The sequence below is a fragment of the Glycine soja genome, chromosome 12 (assembly GCF_004193775.1).
Source record: "Glycine soja cultivar W05 chromosome 12, ASM419377v2, whole genome shotgun sequence".
NCBI classification, from domain to species: domain Eukaryota; kingdom Viridiplantae; phylum Streptophyta; class Magnoliopsida; order Fabales; family Fabaceae; genus Glycine; species Glycine soja.
The window spans coordinates 10,545,017-10,563,891 of record NC_041013.1 but is presented as its reverse complement, the minus strand read 5'-3'; the positions used below and the strand labels follow the sequence as shown (position 1 = coordinate 10,563,891).

General features: G+C 34.3%; 2 protein-coding genes across 7 annotated transcripts; both read right to left on the bottom strand.

The window, feature by feature from the left end:
* Positions 1-580: 580 nt before the first annotated feature.
* Positions 581-3,103, bottom strand: LOC114379627. Its single transcript, XM_028338312.1, has 3 exons — positions 2,920-3,103; positions 1,321-1,463; positions 581-1,141 (listed from the first exon to the last, which is right to left on the bottom strand). Exons 2-3 carry the CDS (start codon positions 1,424-1,426, stop codon positions 936-938), a joined length of 312 nt encoding a protein of 103 aa, XP_028194113.1. The 5' UTR covers positions 1,427-1,463; positions 2,920-3,103; the 3' UTR covers positions 581-935.
* A 2,845-nt stretch (positions 3,104-5,948) lies between these two features.
* Positions 5,949-14,388, bottom strand: LOC114380430 (NADP-dependent malic enzyme-like). Of its 6 annotated transcripts, none has more exons than XM_028339483.1 (10): positions 12,976-14,386; positions 12,140-12,178; positions 11,823-12,033; positions 11,531-11,611; positions 10,459-10,524; positions 7,352-7,420; positions 7,153-7,251; positions 6,873-6,920; positions 6,585-6,765; positions 5,949-6,307 (listed from the first exon to the last, which is right to left on the bottom strand). In XM_028339483.1, the coding sequence occupies exons 3-10, from the start codon at positions 11,853-11,855 to the stop codon at positions 6,219-6,221; spliced, it is 666 nt and encodes a 221-aa protein (XP_028195284.1). In that variant the 5' UTR covers positions 11,856-12,033; positions 12,140-12,178; positions 12,976-14,386; the 3' UTR covers positions 5,949-6,218. The 6 variants fall into 6 exon arrangements, 5 of the variants coding, with proteins under 5 accessions (XP_028195284.1, XP_028195285.1, XP_028195286.1 ...); XM_028339484.1 differs by lacking the exon at positions 12,976-14,386 and adding an exon at positions 12,461-12,669; XM_028339485.1 differs by lacking the exon at positions 11,531-11,611 and having other exon boundaries at positions 12,976-13,869.
* Between the last annotated feature and the right edge of the window lie 4,487 nt (positions 14,389-18,875).

Genomic DNA, 18,875 nt, shown 5'->3' with positions numbered 1-18,875 from the left:
ATTAACATCGGTTTTTTGGAAAACCGATGTTAAGAAGGATACTTTATTTACAAATATGCCACTGCGTTTAACTTAACATCGATTTTGTATAAAACCGATGTTAATAAGCCGATGTTAAAACTACTTTTTGTAGTAGTGGCAATTCAATATTTTTTGGGGCCAATATCAGCTATGGAAGCCTGTAATATGTGAGTCTGCAATAAAAAAACTACATCTAAACTAAATAAAATTAAAGAGGAGGGATTTCATTCCAAGTGTATCTCTAGCATCATTACCATGATGATTGTACAAACATAAAGACAAGGAACATTCATCTTCAGTGTATAAGTCACATTAAAAATGAAGAATAAGAAATAAATGTTGAAGAATAGAAAAAATAATTGTTCATTCAATACTTTCAAGACAACCTTTCACGAGAAACATGCATAATAATTTACATTACTATGGCAAATGATTACAACACATTGCATTTGCATCCTGCAAATGCTTCTTTGAAATTGAATTACGATATGGAACAATGACATTTAATGTAAATATTAAACACTACTCAGTATGCTATAAATTGGGCTCCCACAAGAAAAGAGAAAGGAATGGTATTCTTTACCATTTCGGAGTTCTCTAGCCAAAAATATTGTTGTATTAGGTCTAGAGAGCTGCATAAGTGTCTCTAGTAGATTCACAACTTCCCCCTCAGTGTACACTACATTAGATCTTATCACTAAAAACAAGAAGTCAAGTATTGAATCAATAAGGAATACTAGCAAAATATTATATGAGATGCAGGTAATTCAAATATTTGACAAGGCATGCAAGTCAAAGGAAGAAAAAGATACAATTAACTACAAAGCTATGATTAGAATGATTACAATAATCATAGTTCACAGCAAAACGTCAAAATTTTCTTATGCCAATAATTGAATGTTGTTTGCTCCTTGTCACTTGAAGGAGTTGAGGGAGAGAATATTACCAAAATCGGGTGTGGGGTCAATGAGTTTTGGGTCTAGATCATCTCCCCACGTGAGTTCAGTTGCTGTTACAGAACCCCGTAGAGAAACATGTTCCATATTGATCTCAATGTTCTTTCTCAATAGCCTCAGCCTATCTGGCAGATAAGTAACAATGACCTCACTACCCAAAAGGGCTGCAATGCAACTAAGGAAGAAAAAATAAGAAAGGTGTATCATAGAATGAGTAAGAACAAACTTCAACATAATTCCTCGTCATTTGCTAGACAACTTAGAGCTATTCAAGAAATTATGGACAAAGTATAGCCATTTAGCATGAACAAGTCAAATAGAATAAGATTGCAATTGAACTTACCCAACCAATTCACAACCAGAACCCAATTCAACAATCTTCTTTCCCTGAAGGACAAACATCCCTGAGTCAACAACATGCTCTGGAAACTTTCCCAGTGCAACTCCATTATCCCACATCACTGCTCCAATTACTCCAGGCATTCCCTTAAAACAAAAGTTCTAAATGTCAAAACTATTTAAAACTAAAAAGAAAAGACACAAGCTAATTTATTTTACACAGGAAATCAGGCACCAGAATGCCTGGTCAGGATATGATTTATTTGTGTTAACAGGTTTATTTGTTGTCAGGAAATGATTTCCAAACAGGAAAACTTGATAAATATGATAAATTTACAACAATGAGATTAACTCTTGAGGTCAAGCATGCACTTGGGCATAGATAGCATAGCAAGAATCAACTCTGGCTAGCATAACCAACCTGCCGTACTTTATAAACTTTTATACTTCAAGTTCATATGCATGATAAGCAATAAATTAGATCCAAACTCTAAAGGCATATAGTGACTCTGCAAGATTCTAAAGCTAAAGAAAAACATGTAAATTATTAAATTGTGACTATAAGTAACAAGGGGCAAACAGGAGGAATAAATACACAAAAATACCAAAAAAAAGCTAGTCTTCCATGATTGCAGAACCAAATTGTGAATAAGAAAATATTAAAGTACACATGGATGACATACTCCATATTTAAATGATTGCTCTTAGTTTCCATTTCCCACACAACTAATAGTAAACTTCTCTACTATATGTTAAAATTACTTGTTGATGCTATATGATTGCAATTACTCAAATGCTTGCCCATTAAAATATAATATTAGAATTTTAACTTGCAGGAAAAAAATGCTTAATTTCAATGCCAAAACTCAAAACCAACAAGTCAAGTACCAAACAAATGGAGGGTCAGACATACAACCAGCGGGAAAACAGCCTTTATATGTTAAAATATTAAAATTAAAAAATATTGGATTATACTATATGTTTTGGTATTGTAAAATGAACAAGTTTTATCTTTAGTCTCTAAAATATTTTTATTTAATTTTCATTTCCTTAAAATTTGAAATTTTCATTATTGGTCTTTGTAAAATAAGTTAATTTTAGTTTCAGTAACTCTTTTTTTTTTACATTCCTTTAACCGATTTCATATGATTATTAGTATAAATCTAAAAATATTGTTTTAGATTTTAGAGAGATAAAAACTAAAAAAATTACTTGACTCCAAATAAATCTTTTAAGTGGAATCAATCTCGAGATTGGAGATTAACTTGTCTTGATATTGAATATTTAATTTAAGAGAAGGGATTAAACAATTGTCATTTGAATAAACATTCAACAATTACGGCTATTGCAGCTATTATGACTTAGAAGTTAGAATAGCATTTTAATACTAGTTGTATTATGCCATTACATCTATGGCTTAGAATAGCATTTCGATACTAGCATTTTGAGTATATTATAGGAAACACACTTTTATAGTATTTTTTCTCTTTATCTTCTTTTATTACACTTATTTTGTTTCACATTTCTACCTATTTCTCTTATTGTGCAAGAAACTGTACAAATTTGTTATACAGAATATAATCTATGAATGGCAATGAAATACCTCAAGCTTTCTTGGCCTGGACTCTGCTTTAGCATTTTGGAGGTTTACCGAAGCTTGTATTTTTGCTTCTTCTCTCTGATACCTGCAACAACTCAAAATCACAATTCAGTTTCAGCCATACATATCAGAAGAAAACTACAAATAAGAGAAATACTAACAAAATATTCTATATAACACTCTCTAATACTTGTCGAAATTTATTAAAAATTACAAAAGTCTTGCTCCTTATTTAATGTAAGGATGCTCAAAGGCTGCAATGAACAAAGAGAATATTGTAAGTAAGTGTGAAAGAAATATATCAACGTAATTTGTGAATTTATTTCTTTCCATATTTGTGGAAGAAATATAGTTAAAGGGCCTCTAGTTAACAAGCCCAAGGTTCGTACGTACACTTAAAACAACGCAGCTTAATGACCAGCTATATTAATAACGATTGATCTATAATAATGTCTAAATATCCACATGAATTTTTTGGTGAAGGAAATAGATGTAGCCAATGGCTTCACTCAACACTTACAAAATTTTCTCAGAAAATATGAACTAATATGAAAGTACCAATAATTCATGCTACAGCTGAAACAACTTTTAGAATGTATCTTAACTTAACATACAGTGACATACTCCATTGTGCTTTCCAAGTCAGGATCACATCTAGAACGGCTGTCCAAGAGGGAGAGAAAAGATTAACATGAGTAGCACACCGCTTTATGAAACAAGTCAACAACTCAATATGTTCAAGTGTTAAAACAGTTCAAGATTCATTCCATCAAAAGGGACCACGTTCCACCTATCTTGAAACTTTTTAAAAAGGACTACTAATGCACTATGTAATTAGTAGAAACTATAAATTTTCACTAATCATAAGTCATGCTATAATGAGTTTTAAGTTAGTTATTATATAATTAAGAAAAAAAACTATAAAAAATACTATTATGCCCATTACCATAGAGATCACTATCAACATCTTCTCTCATAACTAAACCATACAGTAAGTTTTTTCCTACAAAACGGGATCGAGTTAGGCAAACATAGATTTTGGTCTTCAAAGAAGTTCCCACTACTACAAACCAAGCCTTTTAAGTCGGTTCTATAGGACCTTTTACGATGGTTTTGAACCGTCGTAACACGCAGTGTCGTAAAATGTGTCAACATATACAATGACGATTTTCGCACCGACTTTATATATTGGCCTTTCTAAGATGGTTCTAGAAATAACTGTCTTAGAATGTATAAATTATTAAAGGCGGTTATTGGATGTTAACCGTTGTAGTAGGCCAAATTTTTAAGACGGTTATCGCTAAAACTGTCTTAGAAAGTTAGACATATTAAGATGGTTTTTGGAACAACCGTCTTAGTATGTCATTTGTGTGTCAGACTTTCTAAGACGGTTGACACTAAACTGTCTTAGTATGTCTAACATTCTAAGACGGTTTTATCAATAACCATCTTAGAAAGTGGAACATACTAAGATGGTTTTTGGTGATAACCGTCTTAGTATGTCATTTGTGTGTAAGCATTTCTACGACGGTTACCTGCAAAACCGTCTTAGAATGGTAGACATACTAAGATGATTTTTTCAAAAACTGTCTTAGAATGTTTTTTTATTTTATTTTTATTTTTTTGGTGTTGTTTTTTATATTTGAAGCAAAAGTACTCATCATTTTCAACAATTGTAAATTCGTTTAATTACATAATACAAGAATTTACATAATTAATGATATTCTACTACAGTTTTGCAAGAATCTAACATTGCTAACAATAGTTGCAATAAAGATCACTTAGTTCTGGTATTAAATAAGACTTGCATTCCTTTCATTCCTTTAAAAGTTGCTACTTGCAAGTATTAAATATGCCAGGGAAAAATGCTTTACCAAACCTATTTCAATGATTTTATGATTCTATTTTTCATTTGTTGAACAAAACTCTGGTCACCACTGGGTACACAAACATTTTTATTCTTATATTAATTACATGAATTAGTTGTTAAAAACCAATGCATGGTACAACAAGCCATATTGTTCCTATGGCTGTTGGACAAGTGACCTCAGATATCTTAAGAAGGGGGGGGTTGAATTTAGATATTACAACTTATTTCCCCAATTAAAAATTCTATTTAACTTTCTATTCAAGTTATAAATTCCCTTAATAATGAATTTCTTAAATATTGATTCAAATAGAACAATTTGAATATGAATATAAAACAATAATAAATAAAGGAGTTTAAGGGAAGAGAAAATGCAAACTCAGATTTATACTGGTTCGGCCACACCCTTGTGCCTACGTCCAGTCCCCAAGCAACCCGCTTAAGAGTTCCACTATCTTGTAAATTCCTTTTACAAGTTCTAAACACACAAGGACAACCCTTCCTTTGTGTTTAGAATTCTTTCACAACAAGAGACCCTCAGTCTCTTAATCCCTTTTTAGAATGAAGAAGAAGAAAAGAAGAAATCTCTCTTGAAAGAGATAGATTGAACAATTTGAGCACTCAAATAATTCCTTATTGAATCACAAGAGTTTTGGCCAAGGAATTTGTAAGAGGATAAAACGATTTTGCTTTTTAAGAGGATGAGACCTTTTTTTCTTCAAAACTCTTATCAAATTCGTGTCTCAAGTCACATATATATAAGCCTATGATAGCCATTCAAGAACCACACAAAAAGATGTGACTGTTGAGAATGTTTTCTGAAAAACTCCTCTGGTAATCGATTACAGTATGTGTGTAATCGATTACAAGCTTTAAAATTTGAATTAAAACGTTCAGAAACTGCTGGTAATTGATTACCATATATGTGTAATCGATTACACAGTGCAAACTTTGAATTCAAATTTTAATAGCTGTTGTAAATCAGTTTTGGCCACTGGTAATCGATTACATCCTCTGGTAATCTATTAATATACCCTTTCTAAGACTCTAGAGACTGTTTTGATCATCCATCTTGAATATCTTTAATTTCTTTGTCTTGAATAAAGCTTTGAGACGCATGTGAAACTTTGGTATCATCAAAACATTCAGCTTGGTCCTTTGTCCATAATGGCAAGGTTTATTGAGCCAGCCATCGGCATGACATGAGATGAATTGAACTAAGGTTTCATAATACAAAGCATTATATGTTTATTACAGCCAAAGCTAACAGTGATTTGCCCCATAACAAAAAGCATGATTCACCTACAATTTTGGTGATTTCATAATAAAAAGCATAAGACCACTCTCACTTATGCATAAGTTACATAAAACAAGTCAGATATGCCACCAAAACATATGTTTTTTACAGGCAAAGTTAAGTGACTTGCCCCATAATTCACCTATAGTTTGGGTAGACAGGGGTATACATGTAGCTCTCAGCATACTTCACAAGATTCTGAGGGCGAGGGAGACGTGTAGCCAAGCCTACAAAGAAAGTTCAAACAATTGTCAGTTTCAAAACATGGCCGATTCATGAGACCTAGCTCATATGCCTTGGCAGCTACACTTGCAGCTATGTTAGCTGAAATTTTTCTGATGTTAGAGAATGGTGGATAAATGAAGAAAATGTTGAAGATTCCTTTGTGAATTTTACAACATCCAAAAGCATTAATTAGTGAGATCTTGGCATCTCCAATCACAATAAATAAATCAAAGAAAATATGCGGTGGAACCTCTATGTAGTAATTTGTTATCCACTTACAAGCTGCTAGAAGCATATCGTCATGCACTCTGATTGTTGCTGAGATTACCAACCCAAGACCAAATGCAAGGAAGATGTATGCATTGTTGGCCTGAATGGACAACCCATCATGATTTTTTTCTACTACCTTTGAGTCTACAAGCCATATGTTCTTGCGAGTCTCCTCTATAGGTGTCTTTGTCTGCACGAGAAATAAATATAAGAAAATTAGCAATTTCAATTTAAAAACTAACTTAACAAATCAACATGACCACTATATAAAGTATAAACAATAAATAACTTATTCACCTGCTTTGACATCTCAAGAGCTATTAGTTCTGCTATTCCAGTTCTAGCCTAAACAACATGACAGAAAATAAATTACACAATCTTGCCAATTACAGACAACAGGTGATGTGTGATATCGTGCATGCATAAACCTCAAAACAAGAAGAAATATAAAATAAAGAAAATGGGTATTTAAAAGTTTTCAAACTATGTACTACTCATTCTATTCCACTGGTTGTTTCCCTTTGCTTCAGCAACATGGAAAGATGCATAAATATGAAGTCAGAAAAGGGGCAAATACCTCTCCAGCCCCAAGGAACAAGAATGTATGGTCAGCCAGATTACCGTTAATGAGCTTCAAGGCTGCCACGACCCTAGCAAGAACGACAGATGCGGTCCCCTGACACAATAATGCATTAATAATTAGAAATATAGAACATAACAATCTTCAATATGTATGCGAGTAATGTGATTGTGTAAGCCTTTATGCAATTTAGTACCTGAACAAGATGAGTTGTGCCATATTTTGCAAGCAATTCAAAAGCATTATGGTTTGCAAAATCTTCAAACTGCACAAAATCAATTTAAACAGTTAGAGATACTAAGATTGGATGAGCTCAGAAATCTTAAGAATTACACAAGAAATTTGCAACCTCAATAAGAACTTTTTCTCCATTCCCAAGAAGAAACCAGAAACCAAATTGCATCAAGATTAATGCAAGTTAAAATGATGCAGATAATGATAGTATATTAAGATAAACAACTTTGACCAACCCATAAATCATATTATGTTATTATGTTAGTTATACAAACTTGTCCACTTGCCCTCTTTTGTCTAAGCCCAATCTAAAACTCATCATTCAGTAATTTTTCATTGTTTATCCCCACATCGATCATAATAGGCAAACACAAGCAATTGCCTATTGCTTAGTCGTTTCATTCCTAGATCTAGTCAGATGATAAGTCCCTTTTCACAAAAGTATCACTTTGATTCTACTAACTAAACTAAAAGTAATTAATATTATCAGAACATAATTTGTAATTACTAACATGCTCAACAAGTAATTGGCATTTTATCATTACTTTACTAGGAATATTCAACTTTTAGCTTAATTATATTAGTACTTTATAAATTGAATAAACTAACCTAATGTTGTATAGATTTGGTTATAAAAATCCTTTTTTATTTTTTGCCTTTTGCAAAGGATCATGCATGTTTCACATTGCATGTGCAATATATATAATTTTACTAAATTGTTACTAGTCACTAGTCTATTTTGATGTTGATAGGTGGATTTGGGCAAGAGTACATGGATTGAGTATTTAAAACATTTCTCATCCAGGACTTTTTGTTGTTCTGCAAATGCTAGGGACACAACAAATGTGATTTTCGGGTTGTTAAATGAATTTTCACCAAAAATATTGAAAATGACAATTGATTTAAATGTTGTAATCCAATTAAGGGATACAGATCTTGCATTGTAAATTCTAGAAAAATGTATATTTCCTGGATGGCTTTGTAAGGTGGTTACTTCAAAATTTGCTGCAACCTAAAATCATATTCTAATATGGAATAATGGCATCATATGATAGGGTTGTTATTTTTGTGCATTGAGTTGTTAAGGGTTGTCATTTTAGACAAGTGTGGATAATTTTTTCTATAAATACTTTTAGAAGAATAAAAAATTAAAATGAGTTTTTCTATAAATTAATGATTTAAATATATTTTTGGTTCTTATAAGTTTATTATTTTAATTTTAGTCCTTATAAATTGGTGTTTTCTTAATTATGGTTTCTGTAAGTTTTTTTTTTCATTTTTAATCATTGTAAGTTTGTGTTTTTTTTTAATTTTAATTCCTTTAAGATTTTAATTTTTTCATATATATCATGCTTATCGGGACCAAAATTAAAAAATATAAACTTACATAAACTAAAAATGAGTAAAATATCTTATAAAGATCAAAATTTTTAAAATAAAAATATAAACTTACAGGAATTAAAAATAAATAAAACATTCACAGAAGTCAAAATTAAAAAAGTACGAACTTACAAGAATAACATATATATTTATCCATAAATCAATTTGTAAAAAATTTCTCATGTTAACTTCTCTAAAAAAATATAGCACAAAAACACATTATTATATATGTTCAACATCCAAGTAAAATAAGTTTATAACAATAAATAAATGAATGTCGTAAATTCTCAAATGTCTAAAATCCATGACAAGTGACAACTGACAATTCTACATCTGTATTCTATATTGCATATTAAGGAACAGACTATAAATACATTCAAATTCAACTAAACAATTATGTGTATTAGTCATTTTTTATCTTGTAAATTATTTTACGACCTTGTTTCTTTGTGTAACTCGACCTATTATGATAAGATTAATTCAAGACTTTAAGCCTAAGTAAGTAGACTGACTCATGCAGCTTCTTCAAGCAAGATGAAATTCTTGATGAATTTAGGTAGCCCGGCAGTTGACATGTATAACATTTCTAACTTTATGGTTGTGGAATTCATTTGCTTATTGGTATATATGTCCATGCATATATTTATATTTTCTTATTTCATACTATCTTATGCTTAGTGTTGGATTGAATTGAATTCCTATCTTGTTGTTGTCTTTTATTGTGTTATATCTAGCTTTGTCATGCAGGCATGCCATTGTTGCAATCCGTTTCAAAAATTACAGACCATAGGACTATTGTGATGGGATGTTGGCATTGGGGTCATATAATGCAACATATGACTACTACATTCATTCTACCAAGAGTCAACAGTATTGGGTGAGGACACCATATGAAAAACCAAAGCCACCCCCAATGAAGAGAAGACCTGGACGACCTAAGAAGGCTATGAGAAAGGACACAATTGAGGGAGAAAGCAACAACAATAGGACCAGGATGAAAAGGAATTTTCCCACTATTACTTAAATGAGATGAGGCCTTGAAGGTCACATTAATAGTAGGGGCTGCAATAATGGTGGTATGCCACCTAAACCCAAAAAATGAAAACCCTCACCTGAAGCTATATATTGTTACTCCTACTATAGCTGCAACAACTCAAACAACAATATACTAATATTTTTGGTGATCTATTTTTTATTTAGAAACCATTTACTCTCAAACATCAATATAGTAACTTATTTTAATTTCATTCATTCAATGCATGAAGAAATGGTTTGCTCTCAAAATGCACCAAACACTAAAGTTGTTGCAGTTGAAGTTACACCACCCGCAACTATCACTACTACAAACGAAGCCTTTAAAGATATATATAATTGCCTATTGCTTAGTCGTTTCATTCCTAGATCTAGTCAGATGATAAGTCCCTTTTCACAAAAGTATCACTTTGATTCTGCTAATTAAACTAAAAGTAATTAATATTATCATAACATAATTTGTAATTACTAACATGCTCAAAAAGTAATTGGCATTTTATCATTACTTTACTAGGAATATATATAATTACTCAATCTCAATGTTCCAAATAGAGTGAACTTAATTACACTATTACTCAATCTCAACGTTCCAAATAGAGAAAGGAGACATATAATGATATAACAATGAGAATATAAGAACATATGTAAAGTGCTTACTGCTGATGGTCGAACTCCTCCTAGTGTTGTGTACAAGGCCAATTTACCAACAGGAATTCCCATCCCCTAAAACACATTTAACATCATTATGTTAAGAGTAAATTATCCATTTTCATCATATATATCCATGACTTGATAACTTCAATGATAGTTTTTCTTTTTAGCTTGTTGCAAATTCATAGATAGCTGGTACATGTATAATAGAAAGAATGAAAGATTTCTCCCTTAAATAAATAACAATTAGTACAGTAATGACTAATCCCTATAAATCCCCCTCAAGCTAGAGCATTAATGATGTTTAGCTTGTTGCAAATTGATACATAGCTGGTAGGTATAATAGAAAGAATGACAGATTTCTCCCTTAAATACAGTGCATAACTTGAAGAACTTCAAGGGTCAACACTCACCAATGCCCAAAGCTCTGAATTCTCTCTCAAACGACAAGATATCTCTCCCTCTCAACCCCTGTTATTTGTAGGCAACATGCCTTAATTCTTCTAATAATCTCTGCCCAACTACCTAGCCCAACTATCTAACCCTTGTTATTTGTAGGCAACGTGCCTTAATTCTAGTCCCGTTGGTTCTAGTTTGCTTGCATACAGTTAAAAAATTTCATCCTAGTTTTTCAGTTCATTTGCTTCACTTAACATTGCAGTGTTTGATGCTCCCTTAAGCATAATGGTACATTCTAGAGTAAATTAGTAGAATGAGAAATAGATATAGAAATGATATTCCTCACCATAATGAAGTCATCCTTGTCGAAGAACCCATATAAAAACCACATGATGGCACAGAGGGTAAGAAACAAGGACAATGAAAATGGCATGAACTCTACATTTTGTTTGATGAAACAGAAAATGTGACACAAGGTGAGACTCATGATTTTGATCCCCAATCTTTTATCTTCAAGCGTGCTAATAATCAAAAAGCGCAAATGTGATGTTAATGCATATTTACATAACGATATGCGAGGATGTAATCTCAATAGTGACTGCAAATTAAAATGTTGAAGTGTGCAAATATAATTGTTGAGCACGTAAATGCAATGTGAATAATTGAATATAAAATGTACCATTATGCTTAAGGGAGCAGCGAACACTGCAATGTTAAAAATGGCGCAACTCCATCCAATAGCATGAACACGGTTGATGCCCTTCACAGCAAAGGTGATGATTAACATGGTTAAGGCCAAACCAACAATGTCGGCAATGAGTATCATTACCAAGTTTGAGTTTAGACTTTAGAACACTCTTAACTATAAAACTGGTTTCAATCTGAACAAATTTGTGCAGTTACTTTAAATATCGTTATATAGAGCAAAATGTAAAAGGGTTGAGAAGGAAAGATTGTCATGTTGGTTTCACCTTCTGTTTCCTGGGAGCATATATAATGTACATTGTTAGGTATAAAACTTCTATAACACATCGAATACAGTTGATGGTGATAATCAAAGTAGCTTTCGTCTTTATGAAGCCTTAATATAGAAGCAATAATGCACTAAGAAGTGCAACAACATATGGGATTGATTGAAAACCCTCGGATGATTTCTTCTTGTAAATTGTATAGAAGGTTGGCCTGTGAAAGATAGATATGGGAAAAATAAAAAGAAAAAAATCAGTATTTTAAGGTGTATGTGGTAATGGAAAATTATGATACTATTTTTGTTTCAAACCGAACTTACAAAAGGGTGCTAAGAACACCATGAATGACACAATGTTACCTATAAACAAAAAGAAAATAGAGATCATCAGTGAAGGATCCTGACAAAACCTTAATGTAGCAGTCAAATATAAGCATTACATTCATTGTGTGATAAAAACCTTAAGTAAGACTGTATGGAAAAGTTACAAAACAAAGAAGGGTAGCTATCCTTTTTGCTAAGCCAATGGAATAAAAGACTAGCTTAATATTAATTATTTTCATGATGACATCAAAGTTGAAAATGGTGCAGTCAAATGGTTGGAATGAGAGTTGTACTACAACTTATAAGACAAATTAATACCTAGGAGACCAAAGATCAAAACCAGCTCATGATCAGAAAATGAAACCATTTTAGATATACAGGCGTTTGCAAGTGCTAGCTAAGTCTTGGGGAAATAAGCTTTGCCTATTGTGAGGTATGAGTAGGGCTATGTGTGCATCACTCATTTGCTTTCTAAAAGCACCAGTTCAATTGTTGCCCATGTTTCATCTTCTCGTTCAAACTCGACTTTCCTTACCCTTTCAAAATTGTCAATGGTAGGAAACACTTCTCACCAGTAGCCCCCGCAAGTGTCATGATGTTGCTGCATGCAGCTTCATCAGATCAAAATAGGTCAGCTCGTGGGTTAAAGCAAGTCAAGAGAGTTTCACCTATGAGTCTCTCACTATTAGAGCATCACATCACATGTGTATAAAACATGGGAATTGGGGCTTAAAAGACAAGTAATAGATAAGAAATGACAGTTAAAACAACCATTTTTTTCTTAATGCTGCTGTAATCAACAATAATTTGAAGAATATAAAAAAGATATGAACCTGAATGGATAGAAAAGTAGCCATACACATGCAGTTCCCTATGAAGCACAAAACCCCAAGATGAAAATGGTCTAATCCAAGATCCTGTACACCACTAATTAACCATCCAGAAGGTTCCGGTTGACCTTTAGCACTTATGTCACTGTGATACAAAGTCAGTTTCTAAATACCCTATCAATACTGGACCACGATATAAAACCATTAGTACAACAATAATCATAGAGTTAGATCCGAAAAGGTGAATCATAGCCGCACAAATATTAAATGACATTTTGCACCAACAAGATCATGTTACATACGTTTGTTGATTGTAAAACATAGCTTTAAGAAAATAGAAATGCCAATGACACACACCTTTTTTTTATTGTTAGCAGAAATCTATTAAAAAATGACAAATTTTTGTCAGACTATTTACTGAGTTATTATGCTTATAATTTTGTAGTTTTGGACCAAGAGTAGTCAATAATCATTTTTTCCCTTAGCCAATTGGGTGAGCACTAAACTTGTAACTATAACAGCAAGTTAAGTGATAATTGGGTAAACCTATTTTTCTAAAAATGAAAGCTATCAGACAGTAATGAACAAGCAACAATTCATCAAGTTGAAGCAATAATGTGAAAAGATGAATACAGCAACAAGAAGGTCATGCGGCCAGAACTAAATGAACTTCTACAATGAACTATTAAACAAAGGGTCATGCATCATGCTCCTAAATGCTCAAGCATAGAAAAGGATCGAAATTTGTATCAGTCACTGAAAGACATTCTCAAGATACAGGTGTATTTTAACAAATTAGGGAGAGAAAATACTTAATAGTACACTTGAGACTCAAGTGTTTAAAAGCTTGAATGTGAACCAGGTGTATACATTTTTCCTGCTGCATTGTTGCGAAACCTGGTGATTCATATAAGACAGTTAATATCTCACAAAATCCCCCGGCCTAATATCTCACAAAACCAAAGCGTGGTTCCCAATACAGTATCTAAACAAAAACACAATTAATTCATCAAAGGGGTGTATGATGTATGATGCCATTATCTAATTCTAAGCAAACCATAACTGAAAAGCATATTAAAGTAGTAATGTAGATGAAATACCTAATACCAAGTTGAAGACTAAGCATGAAATCATAATTGTTATGGCCTTTAGAATTACTATGACCCAGTTTCTTAACATCCCCATCAACAGAACCACAACGACTCTAGCTAGTTAGAAAGGAATCAAATAATGGCTACAATCATCATGTAATAACTTGCTTCTAGCTAACCAATCTACTATCTAAGCCACAGTGAGACACTGCAGTTTTTGGTCAATTTCTCTGCATTATTAGTTCCTTGAGGAAACAAAATAATGGAAATCGTGCCATGCTAGTTACCATTAGCAGGAAAAAAATTATAAAAGTAGCAATCCCAATGAGAAATAACTCACAAAGTTTATGTTGGGTGGGTCAGTGCTTCCCCCAATCATGAAAATCAACCAGATTTTAATTTTACATTTGGATGCTTGCAGACAAACTCTTTCAATAATGATTTGAGTCATGAAATAAAAAATAAGAAAACAATGACATTAGAATACCACTAATTCCAGGATACTGCTATTTGAATATATCATTTTATGCACTTTCAAAAGCAGTACTAGTACCACTCTTCATTTTTCCATGATAAAAGCTCAACAATCATTAGCAGTTGTTATTCCCTCGTAGGAAGAAGTCCAAAATACCTTACTTTGTGTACCTCAGAGGCTGAAATGGCTACTACACTCTTTGCATGTGACCCTGCAGAACATGATTACATTGACATGGAAGTCAACTCAGCTGACTGCAAACATTCCAAAGGGTTAAAATAATCTGTTAACATACCTATTGGGATATTGCTTTTCCTCCAGCTTCAGTTGCCACAACCTTTGCAAGCATTGTTTTTCATGTGCTAGAGGGGTCAAACAGTGATATTCCCTTGCAAGGCTATACCCAAAGTAGAAATTATGTGCTACACACACGGCATTATCTACTTAGCACTTCAGGCCTTAAGGTAATGGGAAGAAAAATAATACAAGTGCTATCACAAGTAACTACGTGTTGTTAAGTTGATGGAAGGTGCAACTGTGCAATACATACATAGTAGGAGTACAATTGCTTAGAAAATTGCATTCATCCTATCAAAATATATATTTTCTAATATTAGACTACAACAAACCAAAACAATTTCAGAATAAACAGTCTCGTCACTAAACCATTGCGTAGGTTTTTAAAAAACATTAATGTGACATGAAACAATTGATTAAAATAGTATAGGATTGCTACTCGAACAAGGCTTCCTATTAGGAAGGTGTATGAGAGAAGGAACCAAGCGTAGTTTCTAGATTGTTAGTTTTGTTAAGCGCTGAGCTGTGCCAGCTGTAAATCCTAAAGGATTAGTTAGAATGTGTAGTATAAATAAGGGAAGCTTAGTCTTCAGAGGGGGTAGTTAGAAGGTGGTTTGGTTGGAGTTGGCATCTTGTAGCTGCTATTCTCTTCAATTTCTTTTTCAGTTTCAATATTGCACTCATGGGAGAACTATTTCGAATCTTGCTCCTTCATCTATTTTTGAGTTTCTTCAGATTTCACTTTCAGTTCTAACACTGGTATCAGAGCACCGATCCGGTGCCCTGATTTTGCTTCCTTCTACTGTGCATTGCATGAAGACAAGAAGCATGGTGAGAGATTTGAGTGATTAGGAGCAGGAGCATGAGGAATGACGCACACGATTGGAGTTAGCAGAGGCACGCGCCAAACATACGGAGGATCAATTGGCTGCACTCACTGCCAAGATTGATTCAAACGACAACGTTAATGTTCGCGGGGAAGAAGAGGAGACCAGCAGGTGCGATGGTAGAATCCTGGGTGACTACGTTGAGCGCGACCGGTGGAGGAAGATTGAGCTCCCAATTTTCTCCAGCGACGATGCGTACCGTTGGACGCACCATTTGGAACGATACTTCGAGTTGCGAAACGTTCATGAGAAAGAGAAATTGTGTGCCACTGTGGTGGCCATGATGGGTAGAGCACTGAGCTGGTATCAATGGTGGGCTAGGTGCAATCCTGAACCGACTTGGGATGGGTTCAAGTTGGCGGTGGTTCGCAGGTTTCAACCTTCAATGGCGCAAAATCCCTTTGAGTTGTTGCTGGCACTAAAACAAACAAGGACGGTGGTGGAGTTCGTGGAGGAGTTTGAGAAATATGTTGGAGCTTTGAAGGCCATTGATCAAGAATTTGCACGAGGCATCGTCATGAATGGCTTGAAAGAGGAAATTCAAGTCGAGGTAAAACTTTATGAATTAAAGTCTCTATCTGATTTAATTCAAAAGTCTATTGTGATTGAGGAGAAGAATCTGGTTTGGACTAAGAAGGGAACCAACACTTTCACTAAGCCAACCACTATTCCTAAGGCTAGTTCTTACACTAAGTCTGTGACTGTGGATACCAAGCCTTGGTTAGATAAGAAAACTGAGAGTGGTACCTCTGCTACTAATCTTGTGAGTGTTCAAGCTGGGGAAATGAATAAAACCAGGGGTGGTGATTTCAAATGTTTGTTCGGGGCTGAGATGAGAGACAAAAGGGAGAAGGGACTCTATTTCAGATGTGATGAGCCCTACCATAGAGAACACAAATGCAAGAATAAGCAGTTTCGTATGATCATTTTAGAAGAAGATGAGGAGGAGGACAAGGATACTGAGTTTCATGAAGGAGAAACTTTCAATTCTCTACAATTGTCCTTTTGTTCAATGGATGGGCTGACTTCCACAAATTCTTGGAAGATACAAGGGGTAGTTCAGAATAATTCTGTTTTGGTACTCATAGATTGTGGATCTTCTCATAGCTTCATTTCTCAGGAGGTAGTTCAGAAACTGCGTTTGATGGTGGAAGATACCCCTTCTTATATTATGGAATTGGGGGATGGTCATAGGGTGAAATGTAAGGGAAAGTGTTCCAAGTTGAGTTTGCTATTGCAAGGAATGGAGATTAAGCAAGACTTTTATTTGTTCACCTTACAAGGGGTGGATTTGGTGTTGGGTTTGGATTGGCTGTCTAGTTTGGGAGAGGTCAAAACCAACTTTGGCAAGTTGGAGCTTACCTTGTCTAGAGATGGCAAGTTGATTACTTTGGTTTGCGATCCTTCCTTAACTAAGACTGAATTGTCTTATGGAGCTTTTGTGCAAATTTTGAAAGAGGAAGGGAAAGGCTTGTTAATTCAGTATGATTCTGCAGAGCAAAAATCAGTAGAGGTTTCAGTTGTACCTGAAGTTATTTCAGAGGCTCTTCAGCAGTATTCTGAGGTTTTTGAGGATCCTCAAGGTCTTCCACCCCAAAGGAGGTTAGATCATGCAATTCATTTGAAGGAGGGGGTTGAGATACCTAATCTATGACCTTATAAGTATCCACGCTATCAAAAAATTGAGATAGAAAGGTTGGTTTTAGAAATGCTTGAGGTTGGGATTATAAGACCAAGCATTAGTCCTTACTCTAGTCCCATCATCTTAGTTAAGAAGAAAGATGGTGGTTGGCGTTTTTGTGTGGATTATAGGGCTCTCAACAAAATTACTATCCCTAACAAATTTCCCATCCCTATCGTTGAAGAGTTGCTTGATGAACTGGATGGAGCAATAATATTCACTAAGCTTGATTTAAAATCAGGCTATCATCAAATTCGGATGAAGGAAAATGATATAGAGAAGACAACTTTCCGAACTCATGAGGGGCATTATGAGTTCTTGGTGATGCCTTTCGGTCTCACCAATGCTCCTTCCACATTCCAAGCCCTCATGAATGAAGTCTTGAAGCCTTTCCTCCGGAGATTTGTCCTGGTCTTTTTTTGATGACATCTTGGTGTATAGCAGGGATTTGGATGCTCCTCTTGTTCATATCCACCAAGTCTTGGAAATACTAATGCAGAATGGGTTAAAGGTAAATAAGAAAAAATGTAGCTTTGGACAATCTAGTTTGGAGTACTTGGGACATGTGATTTCTGGAGGAGGGGTGGCGGCTTGCCCTTCCAAGAGAACAACCATAACGTCTTGGCCTATTCCTATTGATATGAAGGGTCTTAGGGGTTTCTTGGGACTAACGGGGTATTATAGACGTTTTGTCCAAAGTTATGGTAAGTTAGCCAAACCCTTAAATGAGCTTTTGAAGAAAAATAAGTTTTGTTGGACGGAGGAAGCTACATATGCATTTCAGGCCTTGAAAACAGCCATTGTTGATCTTCCCTTGCTGGCTGTACCTGATTTCACTAAGGTCTTTGTAGTTGAAACCAATGCTTCTAGTAAGGAGTTGGGGGTTGTTCTGATGCAGGAGGGTAAACCTCTTGCCTTTTGGAGTAAAGGCTTATCTTTGAGAGCTCAACAAAGATCTGTTTATGAGAGGGAGCTTATGGCTTTGGTTCAGGTTGTGACCAAATGGAGACACTACCTTTTGGGAAACCATTTCATTGTGAGAACTGACCAAAGGAGCCTTAAATTCTTGATTGATCAATGATTGTTCAGTACTGAGCAATTTAAGTGGGCTGTCAAGCTCATTGGTTTGGATTTTGAAATCCAATACAAACCGGGTAAGGAGAATACTGCAGCAGATAGTTTGTCTAGGAGAGATATGTATGCTGCCATATCAATCCTACATGTGGAAGATGATGACTCTTGGGATGGGGAATTACAACAAGATCCTAAATTGCTGCAGTTGGTGCAGGACTTAATTGTCTTTCCTACTTCTCATGCTGGTTATGAGTTCAAGAATGGAAGGCTTTTGTATAAAGGTAAATTGGTGCTGCCTAAGGGTTCTAACAAAATACCACTTATCTTAGCTGAATTCCATGATTCACCTTGTGGAGGGCATTCTGGATTGTTTAGAACTTTTAAAAGGGTCTCTAGAT

Coding starts and splice junctions, on each gene's coding strand:
- LOC114379627 (XM_028338312.1), bottom strand. CDS start 1,426: ATGGAGTTGCACTGGGAAAGTTTCCAGAGCATGTTGTTGACTCAGGGA. Junction 1,142..1,320: donor TCTGGTTGTGAATTGGTTGG/GTAAGTTCAATT, acceptor GTTGCATTGCAG/CCCTTTTGGGTAGTGAGGTC.
- LOC114380430 (XM_028339480.1), bottom strand. CDS start 13,858: ATGCAGCAGGAAAAATGTATACACCTGGTTCACATTCAAGCTTTTAAA. Junction 13,118..13,784: donor AGTCTCAAGTGTACTATTAA/GTATTTTCTCTC, acceptor TTTGTATCACAG/TGACATAAGTGCTAAAGGTC. Junction 7,421..10,458: donor GAGGAGTTCGACCATCAGCA/GTAAGCACTTTA, acceptor GATTTTGTGCAG/TTTGAAGATTTTGCAAACCA.